The sequence below is a fragment of the Pararge aegeria genome, chromosome Z (genome assembly GCF_905163445.1).
Source record: "Pararge aegeria chromosome Z, ilParAegt1.1, whole genome shotgun sequence".
Taxonomy (NCBI): domain Eukaryota; kingdom Metazoa; phylum Arthropoda; class Insecta; order Lepidoptera; family Nymphalidae; genus Pararge; species Pararge aegeria.
The window spans coordinates 25990059-26008603 of NC_053208.1; the positions used below are offsets into that span (position 1 = coordinate 25990059).

General features: G+C 38.0%; 1 protein-coding gene across 1 annotated transcript; it reads left to right on the forward strand.

Moving 5' to 3' along the window:
* Nucleotides 1–660: 660 nt before the first annotated feature.
* LOC120635983 (GATOR complex protein NPRL2-like) lies at nucleotides 661–17523 on the forward strand. The gene is made up of 9 exons (XM_039907196.1): nucleotides 661–965; nucleotides 2082–2173; nucleotides 4084–4240; nucleotides 5245–5356; nucleotides 6768–7003; nucleotides 7938–8048; nucleotides 9265–9399; nucleotides 10512–10669; nucleotides 11838–17523. The coding sequence occupies exons 1-9, from the start codon at nucleotides 777–779 to the stop codon at nucleotides 12064–12066; spliced, it is 1419 nt and encodes a 472-aa protein (XP_039763130.1). The 5' UTR covers nucleotides 661–776; the 3' UTR covers nucleotides 12067–17523.
* Nucleotides 17524–18545: the final 1022 nt, after the last annotated feature.

The following is an 18545-nucleotide window of genomic DNA, read 5'->3' on the forward strand; positions in this document are numbered from 1 at the left end:
AAATAATAATAAATATACAACGACAATACACACATCGCTATCTAGCCTCAAAGCAAGCGGAGCTTGTGCTATATATAGGTATGGGTGTCAAGTTGACTGATGAATAATTTTTAATGAATAATATACAAACACCCAGACACTAAAAAACAGACAAGTTCATCACATTTTCCAGTTGTGGGAATCGAACACACGGCCTTGGACTCAGGAATCAGGGTCGCTGCCCGCTGCGCTAATCCGTCGTCGGTAACAATTACCTATGTGGCAGGAATCATAATAATTCCCGTAATTCTGAGTAAAGTAATGTGGTTTAACGATCATCAGTCCACGCGTCAAGTTAAGATAAACGGTCAATTTACGTCTAAATACGAGTAAATAATAAATCGCATTCTTTATTATTTACTCTTTATATCAATATCTAATTGCAGAAGGACCTGTTATGCCTAGGGACTCAATTAAAGACTCTCTCCTTAGGATAGATCGATTCATTGCTATTCCCTAAGTAAAAAAACCACCTTAATATTTATTTTGTGATTTTGCCGCTTTGACAAATTGGATACTCTTTAAACCTATTTTTGTCTGTGGTCGGTGACTTTGACAATAATCTGACATATTTTGTTACACCGTCGTTTTTATGATTTTTTAGAAATAATTCTTGGAAAATGTCCGTTATAATGTCACGCGATCCTTCCTAACTTTTATTCGCTCATTGCTTAGTCCGGAGCAGTGAGGATCTCTTTGTTTAAGTTTAAAAAATTATGTCCTATTAGTTTTATCCAATGCAAGTAGATGACGACTCAGAGTCGACGTGCGAACATGACCATGAAGTCCAAACGAAACTCTCCTCCTTAATGACTTCTAAAATAATGGAAACGCGCTACTACGAGGGTTGCGGGAGAGAAGGGCCCATCCGTTGCATATTCCTGGGCGAATTCCACCCAGTTGCCGGTCCGAAGATATCATGCCAGGTAAATAAACTCGTTACATTCGGATTTTACTTAAGAAACCTGACGGAAACTGACAATCCTTGAATGAAAACTCCTTAACTTGAAGAAGGAACCCATACCCGCTGGCTGGATTCAACGCGGCAACACTATATCTCGTCTTGATTGTGATAAGCACCCCTGCCATATGAACTCAAATTCAAATCCAATTGAACAATTAATTTATATGACACACTTTAAAAAAAATTGTATGTGTGTTTGTAGTAACACTACCAAGCTGGTTATTAAGTTATGTGTTAGACACTAGAGATTTTATTATCCAGTATTATTTGTTCTTAAAATTAACACTTAATTTTAACATTATTTGTAAATGGGCACTTACACTAGAACACATTTATCTGCAGTAAATGTGTCAGTCATTGTTTCCTCTATGAATCATACTTTGGTATTGCAACCTTTAATGTTTCCTCATTACTTCTTACATGGACCAAATTCATCTGTACTATCGCGTAAAGTTTAAATGAGCACACCTTTTAATAGTAATAATTCATAGAAGTAAGCAGCTACATTGTATCTGCATCTAAGAAACCACAAAAGATGTTAAGTAAACCCAATTTCATTTATTTTCATACAGTCTGTTGCTGGTGATATCATCAACTTTTATCAGTGCCACTTAACCTATTAGTTTTCCTGGGATATAAAGTAGCCTATGTGCTATGGCCAGACTCTAATTTACTTAGTGAATGATTGTAAGATTGAAGTGAAAGATTTTAAACTGTAAAATGATGTTGAAAAAGGGCAATCTGCTAAGTTTATTTCTGGCTCTTCTCGGAGGAATCTGCCTTCCTAACCAATGGTAAAGTTATCACAAACAGATTGAATTGATGTTTCAAGAGTACTTATAAACTAGGCCTACTTGAAATAAATGAATTTTGAATTTATTGAGTGCTAAATTTCATCTTGACTTGTTCAGCTGTTTTTTTTTGATCAAGTTATAAACATCCATCCAAACTTTCACACTAGAATATGCTTGTATTGTAGGTGCATCAAATCCAATCGCAATATTATCATACTCAACAATATCAGTATGTATTCCTATTGTACATTCATAATTATTACTTTAAAACTGTCTTGTTCCAGTTTCCAGAAGATTATGTATCCAAAGAGCTGTTTGACGCCATCAGTGCATACATAATCCCTAAACCACAGATACAGAAATGCACTATGACTATGTAAGTATTACAACTTTATAAATTAACATACTTGCATATTATTAGATTTTAACTAGTTTTTAGGAACTATTCAGTTGCTAAATAATGATGTTTGCATCAGACATCCAAAAGCCATTCAACCATATCACATGTCCTGTGCTGTTGACATTTACATTTAGTACACTACTGTTAACTAACTTCAACTGCCTGGAAATAGTTATTGGAGGTAGATTTGCGTGGATAGCCAACTATAAAATCCTAATGATTGGCTGATACTAAATATTGAATTCTGTGCATCACATTGTATGTATTTGTGAAATAAACTTAAATATCTGTTTACTCACATTACTTAGTAAAATAGTGACATGCATTTACAATAACTAGAGCAGCCAACTAACATGCGAGCAGTAGTGAAGCAAAAATGTGACACGAATCTATTCAAATTCAAAAAAACTTTCTTTGAACCAATCGTTTGAATTTTTTTGCTGGTGCAAAAGAAAAATTCAAAAAGGTTAAAGTCAAAGTCAAAAATATCTTTATTCAATAGGTGGCACTTTTGATGCGTACATAAGAATTACACGGTAGTGAGGTTATAAACTTTTAATAACAAAATAAGATCCTTTCAGAGAAGTTTTACTTCTTATCACACTCATTGAAATTAATAAGTATCTGCTTTTTCCACTATGGTATGTGAGATGGTGATAACAAAAAAAAACTGGCTGGCTAAGTTTGTTGTGGGTTAAACTATGCCAGGTTTTTTTTTTGGGAACCAGGGTGGAATCATTTGGAACCCTCCTAGCTTTAGTTTTAAGTTAACAATTAATGCAGTTATCACCATCACGTAACATTAGTGTTAACATGTTAAATGTATAAACGCTTCATAAGTGCCTGTGATAAGGTCAAAATGAATAAAACATTTTAGATTTTAGAATTTTGGTAATTTCTGAACAGTATATCTTCTTTTCATCATGGTTCATTGAATTGTTGATCTAAATACAATACTAAATTTAGTGTATATTTGTAATGTAACACAATCAACAGTATTGAAGCCTGAGTGTCTTATTGGCAAGATTTTAGTGCTTCTATTGTATTATATGTTTTCTTATTTAAAATAACTGGTGTGTTTCATTTCCAAATCCTTTTTAAATCTGTATAAAATTCTTTTATATTACTTTATTTTATATGAATATATTACTTTATTATGTAGTCAACTCAACAGGCTGTAGTCAACTATGCTGGCCCAGTGCAAACTGGGAGACTCCACATACCTTCGAAAACATTATGTCCAACTCTTAGGCATGCAGGTTTCCTCTCGATGTTTGCCGTGATAGTAGAAGCAAGTGATTATTTCATTGCTTAAAATGCACAGAAAAGTTAAAGGTGCGTCCTGGGATTTCAACTCGGCTCCCCGAAAGCAAAGTTGAAATCCTAACTACTGGCCTATCGCCGCGTCTATTGAGTATAATTCATGGATGTTCCATCTTGTATATCTTAAGTTTTTGACGTGACAACGTCTTATAATTCGATGGAGCCGGCTGCACGCACGAAAAAACATGACGCATGCGGCGTTACCTCGCTCTGAGGCGTTCCATTCAAGGCTTGAAGTGCAAGCGAGAGCGCGGAACGAGCGACAAAGAGGCACAGTCGGCCTCCGCGTTCGACATCTGTCTCTCTCCTACTTGAGTGAGCGATGCGTCCGCGTGGACAGCTTCTATACAATAATACATTTACATGTTTTCGGCAAGGATGAAGTGCAGTGAAAAGTGAATGTGGTGTCAATTGTATAGCAACGATAATATCTATCAAACAAATAAATTTTTTTTTTTTTTTTTTGAAAAATGCAACCATTCCATTCGTATTTTTTTACGACGTTGTCACGTTCAACTATCTTCAGTAAGCCGACTTTACAGACGACCAATTTTTGTTTCCAGAAATGCGCTAGGCCACAAGATAATCGGCTATCCAATTAGGATAGACAACTCTCGGTATGAGCGCAACATATATCTGTTCAATCTGTGTTTCGTGTGCGACAGCTGGTCCAAGACTGTGCAATATGAACCTGTGGTCAAGAAGCTTGGGGAACATTTGGTGAGACTCTACTTATTTGTGCAAACAAGGGGCATTTTTATCGTCAGCCTATTAAAATCCTTTAGCTGGGCAGAGGCATCCTTTACCATAGGAGGGAATTAGAGCATAGACCCACCATACGTTTAAGTTGGTGACATAGTTATCACCATAACCTCACAATTATGTAAACATATATGTATGAACGCTTCATAAGTGCCTACATGAAAAAAGACTGTTTGGTACACAGCTCCCATGTAGATTAGCAGCCTTTTATAAATATTATCATGTATTTCTGATAATAACTGGACCTGACAGCTTGCTGCAGTCTGAGTGCTCTTAGAAGCAGGTGGACGCAACAATTTCCTAACTTTTGGCTGTGTAAACTCAATACCCAAAAACCATGAATTGGTTCCAACTATAGCTGAACCAAAAACCTCGTGAAACGTATTTGAACATGACGCGCCTTGTCACTCGTTTGAGCAAGTCCCAGCTTTTGTATTTTATATTAACTATCAACTATAAAACATATTATATTAACTATCAATAACATTTGTAACACTGTGAAAAGATCTAACTGTAGTGGTGATGTGTGGCCTGACATTATTTGTATCGCAAGGAATGTTAGATGTGATTAAACTGTACTCAACTGAAGTTTGACATGATAAAGTGTATTTTAACAGCAGTCCCAGGCTCATCATCATATCAACCCATTACCGGCCCACTATAGGGCACGGGTCCTCTCCCACAAGGAGAAGGGGTTAAGACCGTAGTCCATCACGCTGGACCAGTGCGGAAGTCCATCACACACCTTTGAGAACATTATGGAGAACTCTCAGGTATGCAGGTTTCAAGATTGAAGCAAGTGATATTTTAATTGCTTAAAACGGAAATAACTTAGAAAAGTTGAGGTGCGTGCTGGGATACCCGGGTCGATGTTTTAATATTTGCCCCTAGTATCTAAGTCTAACTTCATATTCCTCCGGGTCTCTACAAAATTGTAAAGTTTTAGCATTTCTGTTCTGCAGACAATAATGGAAGAAGAGACAGGTTTCGTGTCAAGTGGGTCGACGAAGCTACCTACCCTGTTAGCGCATCTCCTGCACGATCTCAACACTTTCCGGAAAGCAACACTGGTTGGTGAGTTCACATCATCACAATATTTATTTAGCTTAACAAATGTTACATAGTTAGTTATAGTTTAACTAATAGCTAGAAAGTTCAAATAATTCAAAATTCATTAATTTCAACTAGGCCTAGTTGATAAGCACTTTTGAAATGTCAAGTCAGTCTGTTTGTAGTGACTCTACCACCGGTTCGGAAAGCAGATTGTACCCAGAAGAGCCGGCAAGAAACTCAGCTGATTGCTCATTTTCTACATTATTTAACTGTTTACAATATGTAGACATTTCTATATATCGAGAGTTAGGGGAGCCTGCTACAAGCGGCCTTGTCGTTGAGAAATTCATCAATCGTATTACCACGATTTATTCAATGTGTTTTAACACATTGTTTAAACTTATGCATGAATAGATCCAACATTGCCTTGGGAATCAAATACTCAATCCCACGAATGATATGCCCATTTCGAGTAAGGAGATTTTTTTTGGTCAAAACGGGAAAAAGTGAAAAAATAATGGTTACAGTAATTTTATAAAGTGGGTAAATAATTAAACTTTTTATAACTTTAAATTTATTTTTTCCAGATATCATATTAAATTGATAAAACAATTAAAATTATATTTGACTAGCTTGTGACCGCGACATCGTCTGCGTGGAATTGTTTCTAAAGCTTCGTTCGTTAACAATTTTTAATCCTACCACGGGAACTATTTGCAAGATCGGTATTGAAACATGTCTTTTTCCATAGCATAGGTGACATGCATACCAAATTTTAAAGCTGTCTGCACATGGCTTTGCTCGTAAAGATCTTAAACAATTATCAATTTTCCCTCAAATAATAAAATATGAAATATGTTCTTTTCTATGTCATGTCTACATGCATGCCAAATTTCATACAAATCCGTTAAGCCGATTTTACTTGATTGAGTAACATAAATCCGCACTTTCACATTTAGTATAAAGTCTAGATTAACAACCAATCTTCATGACATTGAGTTGGTGGGTATTTTGATATAAATACGACTGCATTATCGATACACTTGACTACCGACAATGTGTCCTAACAACAAACAAGCACACAGCCAACACAGCGTCTTCGCCGGCGAAGACGCTGTGTTGGCTGTGGACGTGGATGTGGACCCTTACCACGGTCACGGGGGCATTCGGACTAAACAATAATTAGTCCAAAAGTCCACCAACACTAAGATTAACGTCGAACCGAGCCGAGGTCAGAGTCCTCGCAGGAGGCACCCTTGGAAGTGTGTCGAAGTGTCCCATTTCCCTGGGACTCTTCTCATGGCCAGCTTTCACGCTCGCCCCTATCACCCGGTGACGTCGTAGCAACCCCTCAGGTGGCAGTCCCGTATTGACTCGAACGATGCAATGATACCTCCCGGTGTCTTAGTCGTTATAATGATGGTCTCCCCAGAGGGTGACACAGTGATGCACCTGAAGGTGTTAGAGGTACGCAAGGACCCAATCCCGGTGCACGATTTCGACGTGCCGGTGCTGGTGGCGTCGGTGGGTTTGCCGCGACCGGGCCGCCCGCCACGTGTCGAGCCGCCCGAGGGCGAAGACGCGCAGAGCCAAGAGCACCTGGACGTGGAAGATGACGAGCCCTTCGAGGTGGACATGGAAGCCGACTGGGACCTCACCACCAGGCAGGTAATGATGCTAACGCCCAATCTATTTTGCTACAGTTGAAATTCAAAATTCATTTATTTCAAGTAGGCCTTTAATATAAGCACTTTTGAAACGTCAAGTCTGTCTGTTTGTAGTGACTCTACCACCGGTTGGGAAGGCAGATTCTACCGAGAAGAAGCCGGCAAGAAACTCAGCAGTTGCTTTTTTCCAACATCGTTTTACAATTTAACAATCTTTGTTCTATATTGTGTGAGATGAAAGCGGAGCGGCTTGCTTCCAGGTAACCTTGTCATTAAAAAATTCATCAATATGAAATTGATATAGCTATATTATAATTTATTCGCCCCAACTTTCAATTTTGTGTACATTATTCTACTAGTCAGGCCCTTCCATTTGATACCAACATTGAGGGAGTTGTGAAAAAAATGTAATTTGACAACTTATGGTGGCAACCATCTTGGATTTGAAATTTGTCATAGTGTACAGTAATGTACTTGTAAAGCCCACTCATTTGTTACCCATGTTGAGGAAGTTGTGAAAAAAATAGTAATCCGCCATTTTGTGGTGTGGCGAAATCGATTTCCCTAAAACATATCTAAGAACACTCCCCTAGAAGAGCCTGCAACAAACTTAGCCGGTTTTTTTTTGTTATCACCATGTCATTTTTTTTTTAATTTTTTTTATTTCATTATTTATTTACCATCTCACTTTGAAGTTAGAGCAATTCATACTCAAGCTTTTTTATCGTTTGAGTTCAATCCTTAATATTATAATAGCATTTTTCTATAAGCTTACGTTTTATATAAACTTTGAACTTGCTGAGAGACATCTCAAATTGGCGAACGAAGTTAGTACCTCACAAATTTGTTAACATATATGTATGAACGCTTCATAATGCCTGCGATAGACCCACATGAATAAAAAATTTTAGAATTTTGAATTTATTTTGTCGTAGCTGCTGCCTTACATAAATGGTTACAACCACATCTCGAAGATCGCATCCGACACCAATGTTGAAAAAACTCTCGTCAAGTCCTGCATACAAAATTTAGTGTATTATAAAGTGGTAAGTTTTTTTAGTATCTATTTAACCGACCAAAGATAAAAAACTTTTCGATGCTGGTTGACGGTGAACCTGCACTGGATTATGAAGCCTATGTGGACCTCTTCAATAGGTTATTTAAAATAATGTTAAGAGGCAAATATCCTATTTCATCAATGTACGAGTATAAGTAATGCCTAACTAATATTATAAATGTAAGTTTTTTTTGTTACGCTTTCACACAAAAACTACTTAACCGATCCTCATGAAACTTTGTAAACATATTCTTGGAAGTGGTAGAAGTAATATAGGATACTTTTTATCCCGACATTAAGCTCGGTTCCTTTGGGAGAGGGGATGAAAGTGTTTGACGATTTTACACCATAACTCCGACAAATTATAACCGATTTAAATAATTATTTTTGTACTATAAAGGTTATAATATGTGTTTTATTTTGCCCCAGATTTGTGAAGATCTGATGAATGTCTTTGGAGATAGAGGACAGAACTCCTCAGCGGACAGCAGCAAACCCCTCATTTAAGGCTTAGCGATACTGGATACTTTAATTTTTTAAAGAACTAAAACTAAATTGAATGCCACATCAAAAAAAAAAACCAAACGCAAACGAGGTCGCGGGCAACAGCTAGTGCCTAATCCCAATCGATTCTCACTAAGCAACTCTTATATATTTGACGGACGATTGGCGCAGTGGGCAGCGATCCTGCTCTCTGAGACCAAGGCCGTGGGTTCGATTCCCACAACTGGAAGATGTTTCTGTGATGAACATGAATGTTTTTCAGTGCTGGGTGTTTATCTGTATTTAATAAGTATATATGTATATTATTCATAAAATTATTCATCAGTCATCTTAGTACATGGGTACTAAGATGACTCATGAATAATTTTTAGCTTAAACACAAGCTTTGGGCTAGGTGACGATGTGTGTATATTTATTATTATTTATTTTTATATGATTTATTCTAAACTTGTATATGATTCTTCACTCTAGACTTGGTATTTTTTGATTATATTATCATATATTTCGTTTTTCGTATGGATTAAAGGTTATTAAAAAAGAAAATTATATTTTTTTCATCAGTCCAGTGTCCGTTTTCGAGCACCCTAAAGTGCAGTGTAGTCGGCATCCCACCTACTAGGCTATCACCGCTTCAAACACTTATAATATGATAATGATAAACACGAAGACACTGAAAATAACGGTAGAACGATTGGTTGCAGGTAACGTTAATCCCAGTTCTAAAGTTCAACAACATGTACCGCGCGACGCCCAAACTCAGTAGGCTGTTCGGCGACCACGAGTTGCAGAAGTCCTGTCTCTCCTTCATCAGCAACGACTGCGACAATAAGGATAAGGTGACTAAGCTTTTATATATTTTTTTCTTTTTTTTTTTTTTGCATCCATGGGCATAGCAATAACAAACAGTTGTTAGTTGAAATATATATTAGTTGTCAGAATAATTAGTTACTATTAAAGATCGTCAGGTTAATAAATCTATTTTAATATTTAATAATTGCTCAGCCAATTGTTCTGTCATAAAATTATGTTAAAAATTACTATGGTATGTCATGAGAATAAATTGAAATAAGACGATTATTTAATATTATATAACATAGTATTAGTATACATTTATTATTTCCTATTATCTACTTTTAAAATATATAAAAAATTCTTAAATTCTAAATTCTAAAATTCTAACATTCTAATTTTTAAATTCTAAAATTCTAAATTTCTAAAAATAAAATTCACTATCCGTTTATTTCAAGTAAGCCCACTTCTGAAACGTCATGTATACATGTCTGCAGTTACTCTTAACGCCGGTTCGGAAAGCAGATTCTACCGAGAAGAGTCGGCAAGAAAGTCAGTAGTTTCTTTTTCATACCGCAATATCATTTTTCTCAGATGAAAGCGGAGCTGGCTACTCACATGCTCTCTGTCATTAAGACCCAAAATCAACTCATTATTGGGCCACTACAATGCACGGGTCGCCTCCCACTATGTGAAGTGTTAAGGCCGTGTGTGTATCCATTTTTTTAGCTTGCATCACCATCATCAATTTGACATCGACTGCTGGTCACCAGCCTTTTGTAGGGAGTTCCACAATCCACGGTCTGGGCTGATTGCCTCCAGCGGCTCCCAGCGACTCGCCTGATGTCGTCTGTCCACCTCTTTGGGGGCTAAGCTGGGTTTATCGGTGCGGGGTCGCCTTAAGACCCCAACGTCCATCGGTTCTACGAGCTATGTGGCCCGCCCATTACCACTTCAGCTTCGCGACTCGCTAAGCTATGTCGGTATCTCTAATTCTTCTACGGAGATCCTCATTTAACCAAAAAAATTGATTAATATTATTGATAAATTACCAAATTGCCTTTACCGGGGTTAGAACCTGGGACCTCCGCTTATCTGCGCCACGGAGGTCGACAATTATCACTATTAAAGTATGTCATGATGAATGTGTCCCGCGCAGCCGAACATCGCGTGCGTGGCGGGCGTGTTGTGTGCACTGCAGCAGGGCTCAACCCTGCGCGCGGTGTGCGAGCGCCACGCGGCGGCGGGCACGCTATTCGATGTGCGGCGCCTCGTCGTATTCGCGCAGATTCACGGCCTCGTCAAGTGCCTGCGAAGGTGAGACACCCTTCATTGTACTACTCGCTACACCCCACTACCCTCCAGATATACTCCCAAAGAGAAATTAGATTCGACAATTGGTACGTCTTTTATGGAGGTGCTTATAATACACTTCTGTCGGAATGTGGACCCTGTCTGTCCGTTTGTCATCGGAACCAAAACGAACCATTTGATTTGGTATTTTAGCTACGTTTAAACGAACTTCTAAAATGTAATGCTTCGGTAATTGTTGATGATAAGAGTTTCGCTCTTCCATACTTTGATTCTGATTAATAAAAATACACCGAACGCGTCGGTTAATTTTTGATCAAGAATAACATATCTTTTTTTCACTATGAAGAACTTCAGAGATAATATAATAAATAAATAAATAATAAATATTCTACGAAAACACACACATCGCGATATAGCCAATTATAATGTATATTGTTGTTTTGATCCTCATTCAGGAATACTCATTATCTTAAAGTTATAAACTTGCAATCGTAAACGTAGTAAGGTCAATCAGTTTTTATGGTCTACGTCTATAGTCACTTGTGTTTTTTCACTGTTTTTCCACATATCATAGACAGTTTTTAACAAGCGCTAGTTTAGTAAATATTCTGTATTGACTTCGGCTTCACTTTGGTGGCCACCGATCCTCACTGGGCCAGCGTGGTGGTCTATGGCCTAAACTTTTCTCACTGTGAGTGGAGACCCGTGCCCTGTAGCGGGCCAGTAATATGATGAAGCGTTAACTTGAACCTAAGGTCTAAGCCAGCAAATTTCATACTTTAATTGAAGTGTTCTTACACTTTGCGAAAATATCAGTATAAATTACTTTTTATAATTAAAACAATCAAAATACTCGTACTTTGGCTTTGGCGTGCCTCAGATTTTTTTTTTTTAAGACTCAGTGGGTTGGACATTCTGGGTAAAATTGCAGATCTAAGAATCGGTGGGGATAATATACTTAACCGTCCACCAATCCGCACTAGGCCAGCGTGGTGGACTACGGCCTTGATATTATTAGTTGATATAATGTCGATGAATGTACTTCACTAAATTGTAGTGCAAGTTGCGGGGAACCGCTAGTCATATATGACAGAATAACGTTATTAACGTGAGTTCATATACCAGGGGCGCAGAAATGCAAAAGAGCTCAAATCACTTTTTGTGGTCGAAGGTTTCCAGTTTACCTCCGCCACCCGAGCCGCCCGAACGGGTTCAATAGCCGTGTCGACGGGCTGTCAGCCGCGACGCGCAGCCCGGCGCCGGCGGCCGTCGGCGGCATCCGGCGGCTGTTCACCGGCCGGCACAGCACCGACGAGATCTGCTGCCTGGCGCGCATCGACATGCCCACGCTCGACCAGATCATAGAAGAGGACCCCAACGTCGCCGTCATATGGAGATAAGCTTCGCAATACCGCACCACATTACACAACACTACACCTATCTACACATGGAGACACTAAGCGAAATACACTAGCGACTAAGGCAAACGATTGAGAGAAAAATTGCCTAAATGCCTATCTTGTACATTATATAAATCGCCGGGTGAAAAGTAGATGAACGCATCTAGGAATTTCGAGGAAACTGTATAAGCGTACAAATTAGGGGTAGAAATTTCCTCTGTTACAATGTTTATAAAACTAGGTACAAGTCGCGCTATTAAAGCATACATTTATAAATGATGGTCGATAGCGTGCTGTCTCATTCGCACACTCGAATATGCGAAGCAAGACATCGGCCGCCATTTATAAATCTATTCTTTATTGATATGACTTATATCACGTGTAAACTGTACGTCTGTTTCTCGTGTCCTATGGTGAAATATTCGTCTAGTTTTTAATCGGCGTTAGGCAATAACAAATATCCATGAAAATGAAACGTTTCTGTGGAACCAACATACATGTTGGTTGGTAAATGAGGTACAGTGGAGTATCGCACTTTTCACGACACCAAACCTTGCTTTTTTGATTTAAAAAAAAGTTAAGGTATTTTGGAACATGTGTGCTACATACTGCTGTATTTTTATGCTGTGATTTGTATGTGATTCTTTTTACCTTGGATATTGTCGCGAGGTGGCTCGTGACAATATCGCGTGTAAAAACAAGTGCCGCTTGTATGCGATTAATTAAAGCAATATATGTCTGATGTGATATTCTTAGCGATTTTACACGCGATTATAGAAGGTTCAAAGCTTGGCCGCATAAACGGCAGATTGTATGCGACCAAAAAAAAAAAACGGATACTATAACCTCGCACCCACTTGCTAACTTCAGCCCGGCTAAAAAACTGTGCCGCTTTATTAAAGCTGCGACTGAATATTATAACGCAACTAAAGCTATAATATGACGCTTTTACAGCTTGTATTGGAACAATCTGACTGTTTTACAACTTTTATAGCGCACGCATCGCTTATTGAGTAAGCTTACGATTATGGTTTTTTTTTTAATGATAATTGGCGGACCTAGACGGTGGTACAGGGAAAACCATCGCCTAAAACGTGTCCTGAAAATCGCCGCCAGATGTCCGTCAACCTGAAGCGTATGTGCATAGCCTCATTCGCCTGGAATGACACAGGCAACCACGCCCTTCAGACCGGAACAGTAATGCTGATTAGAAAAACGCACGGCGTAGCAGTGGCGTGCACTTCGTACACGCAAAAAAGCACTGCCTACCCAGAATAGTAGGAGGATTTATTGCATGTGTTGCAATCTTTCCACTGTATGCATACCCTAGTAAGAAACCCATTGCACGCCACTGGGCGGTAGGTAATACTTCCCTGGACTAGCTCTGTTAAGTTGTATTTGAAGTTTAAAATGCGCCATTACATTATTTAAACTTTTTCTCAATATATTATATATAAAAATCTATTCATCATTAAGTTAGAAATGTTTGGGGATCTTTATTCAAATGCATAAAAATCATCCCGGTTAAAACATTCTAATTTAATACAATACCCTCACAGCAGATTTGTTACATTTAAAAGCTAAACAGAAATAGCAGCGTTATAGTAGCTGAGCTGATAAGTACAGCCTCGAATGGGTGCGAGGATATAGCTATAAGAAGGAGAGAGAGAGGGAGAGAGAGAGAGAGAGAAATATAGATAGTTAACAAGTCTATCTATATTCAATAGAGTCGAAGCGTTCCGCTGTGAGAATCCTAAACTTTAACTCCCTACATAAAAGGTGGCGTAACGTCGGATTAGTTACGTAGTATTTTTCCACGCTGCAATATTTGAAATCACTGAGTAACTATACCGGCGTTATGCCCCGTAAGGCCCCAGATAAAAGTGGAACAACGTTGGAATCATTATATAGTCTTTTCATGCTCTGATATATAAAAAATGATGTCAGTTGGTGTGTGAAAAAAACTCCTTATCTATTCCAGCGTTATGCCACGTTTATATGTTAAGCCCTAGCATATACGAGTAGGTTAAGTGCCAATTGCTTTAACTAAAATATATATCACTGCCTCTGCGTTTATAGTATACCTACCTCTTCGATTCGTAAAGATGAAGCGTGTTTATCTAATTTTTCGCACAATGGTAATGCGGGCATGAGAATAACTGCTGTGAGTTTTAGTGAGATCAGCTTTGTAAATTTAGTGTACCTACTACGTGAAATTTTTACTCAGTACAGGTCGCGTCACGTAAATAGAACGCTGGTATGAACAGTGAACAATTTATGCACGTACAAATGAGTGAGATTATATTGGTCAATGAATATTTATTTAGTGTGATAAATATAAATATTAGACAAGAATATAAAATGAAAGTTAAGAAACAAATCTCCGTAGCAAATTAAATGGTCAGGTCTTGGGAATAGATATAGGGAATTTAACTATCATCAATAACCTATAACATTCATTCCCATTGCATTGCCTTAGTTACCTCGTACAACACTAAGGAAGAGAAGGGTTGGTGACAACTGTATTCTGATCTGCCATCACCACATGGACTCAGTGAATCCGTAGCGAAATCCTTTTCAACAGTACACTTTATAAAAAGGTGCTACTTTTAGACTTTTATTACGTTTCGCTGAGACATTCGTGCACCGCTGATTTGTCCCAGCATAGACCGCATATTCGCCTCAAAAAAAGGCTCGGGAGTCACTCATCGGGCGATCGAGAGAGCTATGCTGGGAAATCCGAACAAGAACTAGAGCTACCGACATAGCTCAACGAGCCGCGAAGCTGAAGTGGCAATGAGTCGACCACATATTTCGGAGAACTGATGAACGTTGTAGGTGCTGAATTGGTGATAAATAAGGTTGACAGACGATAGCGAGTCACTGGGAGCCGCTGGAATCCGGCGGCCCAGGCCCTTGGATTTTTGAACTCTACAAAAAACAGTCCTGCAGTGGACGTCAGTCAGTTGTAGTGATGAAGGAACGATCTCTGGACTCATTTCGTCCATGTAAAATGAAGGCGAGAGCATATTTAATTATTTATATCTCTGTACAGTATTCTTCTACAATGTGTTAACGGCGCTCTTATTACGTGACGCGACTTATACAATGGGATATTTGTTAGAAAATAATGACGTGCCTTATGTAGTGTCGTGAAATAATCGTGAAATGAACGCGCGAACACTAGCGTTTGTTCGCGTATGCTCGGTTCAATGACCTGGCAGGATAGTGGAGCTTTATTTTTATAGGAAATTTTTAAATGGCTGTGCTTAAGGCGCAATTAGACGGTGCATGTTCATGAGACGACTATGAACGATGATCATAACGTAATTGGCAATTAATTAATTAGTTCAAATGTTAGGACGCCTATGTACCATACATAGGTGTTGAGTCGGTATTTGAAATTGAAATCGTCTAATTTCGCACTTACTAGCGCAGCGTGTGGAAAGGTTAGCTAATAAAATGTTTCTAACAGATGATAGAAGTAGAAAAGCCTTACTAAGCTATTTACATTTAACCCGCCTCTAAACGTTGGCTCCAACGCTGGACTCAGCGCCCAATATTTGGATCGGCAAACCGAACCAACGTTGGAAGTGTACCAATACTCGCGAAGCATCCGCACATTGGTCAGAATATGGCGCTCTGACGTCCGCGGACGAACGTAAACATTTTAATTTTTTTACTATAACTTTTAATACAGTGTTTTATTTACACTTGGTGAAATATCAAATTAAAAACTCTATGATGCATTTTAATATTTAGGAACGGACAGGATGCTACGGCTACTTTGGGCAATTTGGGCGGTATTGGCTGTATGGGAGCCGTAGTGCAATGGCGAAGTGCTCAGTCCGCGATTGTCTAAGAATCGAAGGTTCAAATCCTGTCGGTCCCGTTATGATTGCATTTAATAAAATTATAAATTTTATAGAACTTTTTCAATCACATAGTGTTATTTAAATTTTCTTTTAAGACGAAATTTTGATAGGCACTGCCTATTATAAGAGCACTTACAGATTTTTTTTTAATCAGACATAACATTGACACAACGTTATCGCCAGTGTGGATGCCGACCAAAATTGCATATCAAATTTACCATCGATGGCACCAACGTGTAAAGTCGGGTTAATATATTTGTGTGTCCCAGCGCTCAGAACAATGATCGTAGTTATTTAGATTGTAAATATAATATATTTATATTATTATAGTCTAACTTTTTTATATCTTATAGTATTTACTTAACTATTTTTGTCTACAAGCAAATGTGTATTAATTCATAATATAAATTTAATATATTTAAACGTGCAATTCTTGTGTATTTTTATAAATATATAAAGTATGTCTCTTAAGAGACTCGTTACGATATAGGTGAAGTTTTGTATCTAGCTAAGGTTTTGCTTCTACTAAATAGATCTTCCTGAGAATATTTCTTGAAAAACAGCGACTTTACGCAAAATAAGAATAGCTAGTATAGAAGATTTATTGAGATAAAGTGGTCATAGTTTTGTATAAAGGCCTCAACCCACTCCAACCTACTTTTAAATTATTCACATATGAGTATTTTTTTGTACAAAAAATAAATAATAATAACTGTCATAAAGAAATATTTATCCTAGTTTATTCTTGGATCAAAGTACTTCCATATTGGACAATAATTAAACTACTAAACTGTATCCAATGAAACATGTTTATTTAAAACATAAACTATCCATTATAGCAATAATATTAATAATATTCATTGTACAAAAATTATATATTAATTTTGTAAAGGCTTTAATTTCTGAAAAAATGTCTTGACAAGCCACTGACCTCTGATTACCACTGGACTGGTTGCTTTTACTTGGTTTACCCGCCATTCAGTCTTTTTCTATATTTTGGTGATGTTTTCTTTCTTCTTTGTGACATTACCAAAAATCATTTTTTCTAATACTACAAATTTTGATACTTAAATTAATAATAGAGAAAAGCCACCGTATATTCAACAACTTCTTGTTGTATGATAAAACTACTTGTTTTCAGCACTTACGTAGCCCGGTTTTACGTTTCTATACGAACTAAATTTGTGTGACGCCATTATAACTGGTACACTGTTATATTCTAGTTCCTTGGCGTAGCAGTGTCTATCCATCTAACGATCACTAAATTAATAGTTCCAGAGACATTCGTATGTCGCTTTGTATATGACCGGCCAGTCCAGTGCTAAAAAAAGAGATCAGTGTGACAAGTAGACGTGTACAAAGAGTATCTTACGCTTTTCACTACGTCCATTGTTCTGAGAGAGGCGCAAGTGCAACTGGCTGTAATAGTGATAGTCTTTCATGTTGACAGTATTATTGTAAGTTAGGGTCGCATATCGAATTAGTTGTAAGTCTCAAGGTTTAAATGTTCCCGCAGACAACAAACTGAATGCCACGTGTGAGTTTTTCTGCCTACGTTTACTTATGCGATCCCGTGAAAGTTAATAACTTTCACGGGAAAGAATTTGTATTACACAGAAGTAGCGCCGTCTAGTGACATAAGGTTTCCCAGTATTGTAATAGATGGCGCTACTGCGATACAATACAAATCGTTGTTAACTTTCACGGGACCGAATAAGTAAACGTAGGTAGAAAACCTCGTGAGTCCCGCTATTTGGTATAACTAGCCGCATCATACATCGAGGACTAAACTGGACATTTGCGTTACATCAATGACGTTCATTTGACATAACTCTTTTCCTGTTTGAACCAGATCCCTTTTAGGTTTGACGTCATTTGAATGTACAGAGGCCCCAGTGTAACTTATCCAATTAAAAACTTAACTTCGGAGTGTAGTAAATCTGTAAATCTGTATGATTCGCTAACTATGAGTCGCATAAGAAGGCTAACAGTCATTCAGCGGGCGATGGTGAGAGCTGTGCTGGGAGTATCTCTACGTAATAAAAACAAAAGTGGGGAGATCCGAAGAAGAACTAGATTTACTGACATAGCTCAACGAGTCGCGAAGATGAAGTGGCAATAAGTAGGGCGCATAGCTCGGGGTGTGACCCCGCTCGGTCACCCCGCACATGTGAACGCAGCGTTAGTCGTCCCCCAACGAGGTGGACAAAGGACATAAAACGTGTCGTTAGGAGCCGCTAGAAACAAAGGAGCCCAGGGTCGTGGTTTATCGAACGCCCTACAAAATGTTAATGTCCAGCAGTGGATGTCAATCAGTAGAAGTGATGGATGGAGTTGTAAAATTTTGACTTGTATAAAATGACAAATTTACGTTACCTCAAAGTTAAGCTTGTTAACTTGATGAGTTACACTAAGGCAACCGATCTTAGAGTCATTAAAGTGACGTTTTACGATATTAACAGATTTCTGGCAGCGTTATTATCGAACAACTATTATGTTTGCACACTAGTTTCAAAATAGATTTCTCTAGTAAGTTTATTAGCTAGCTTATTTTTGATATTTTGTAATTTCGAATATTGTCAGACGATAAAATAAATCGGCATT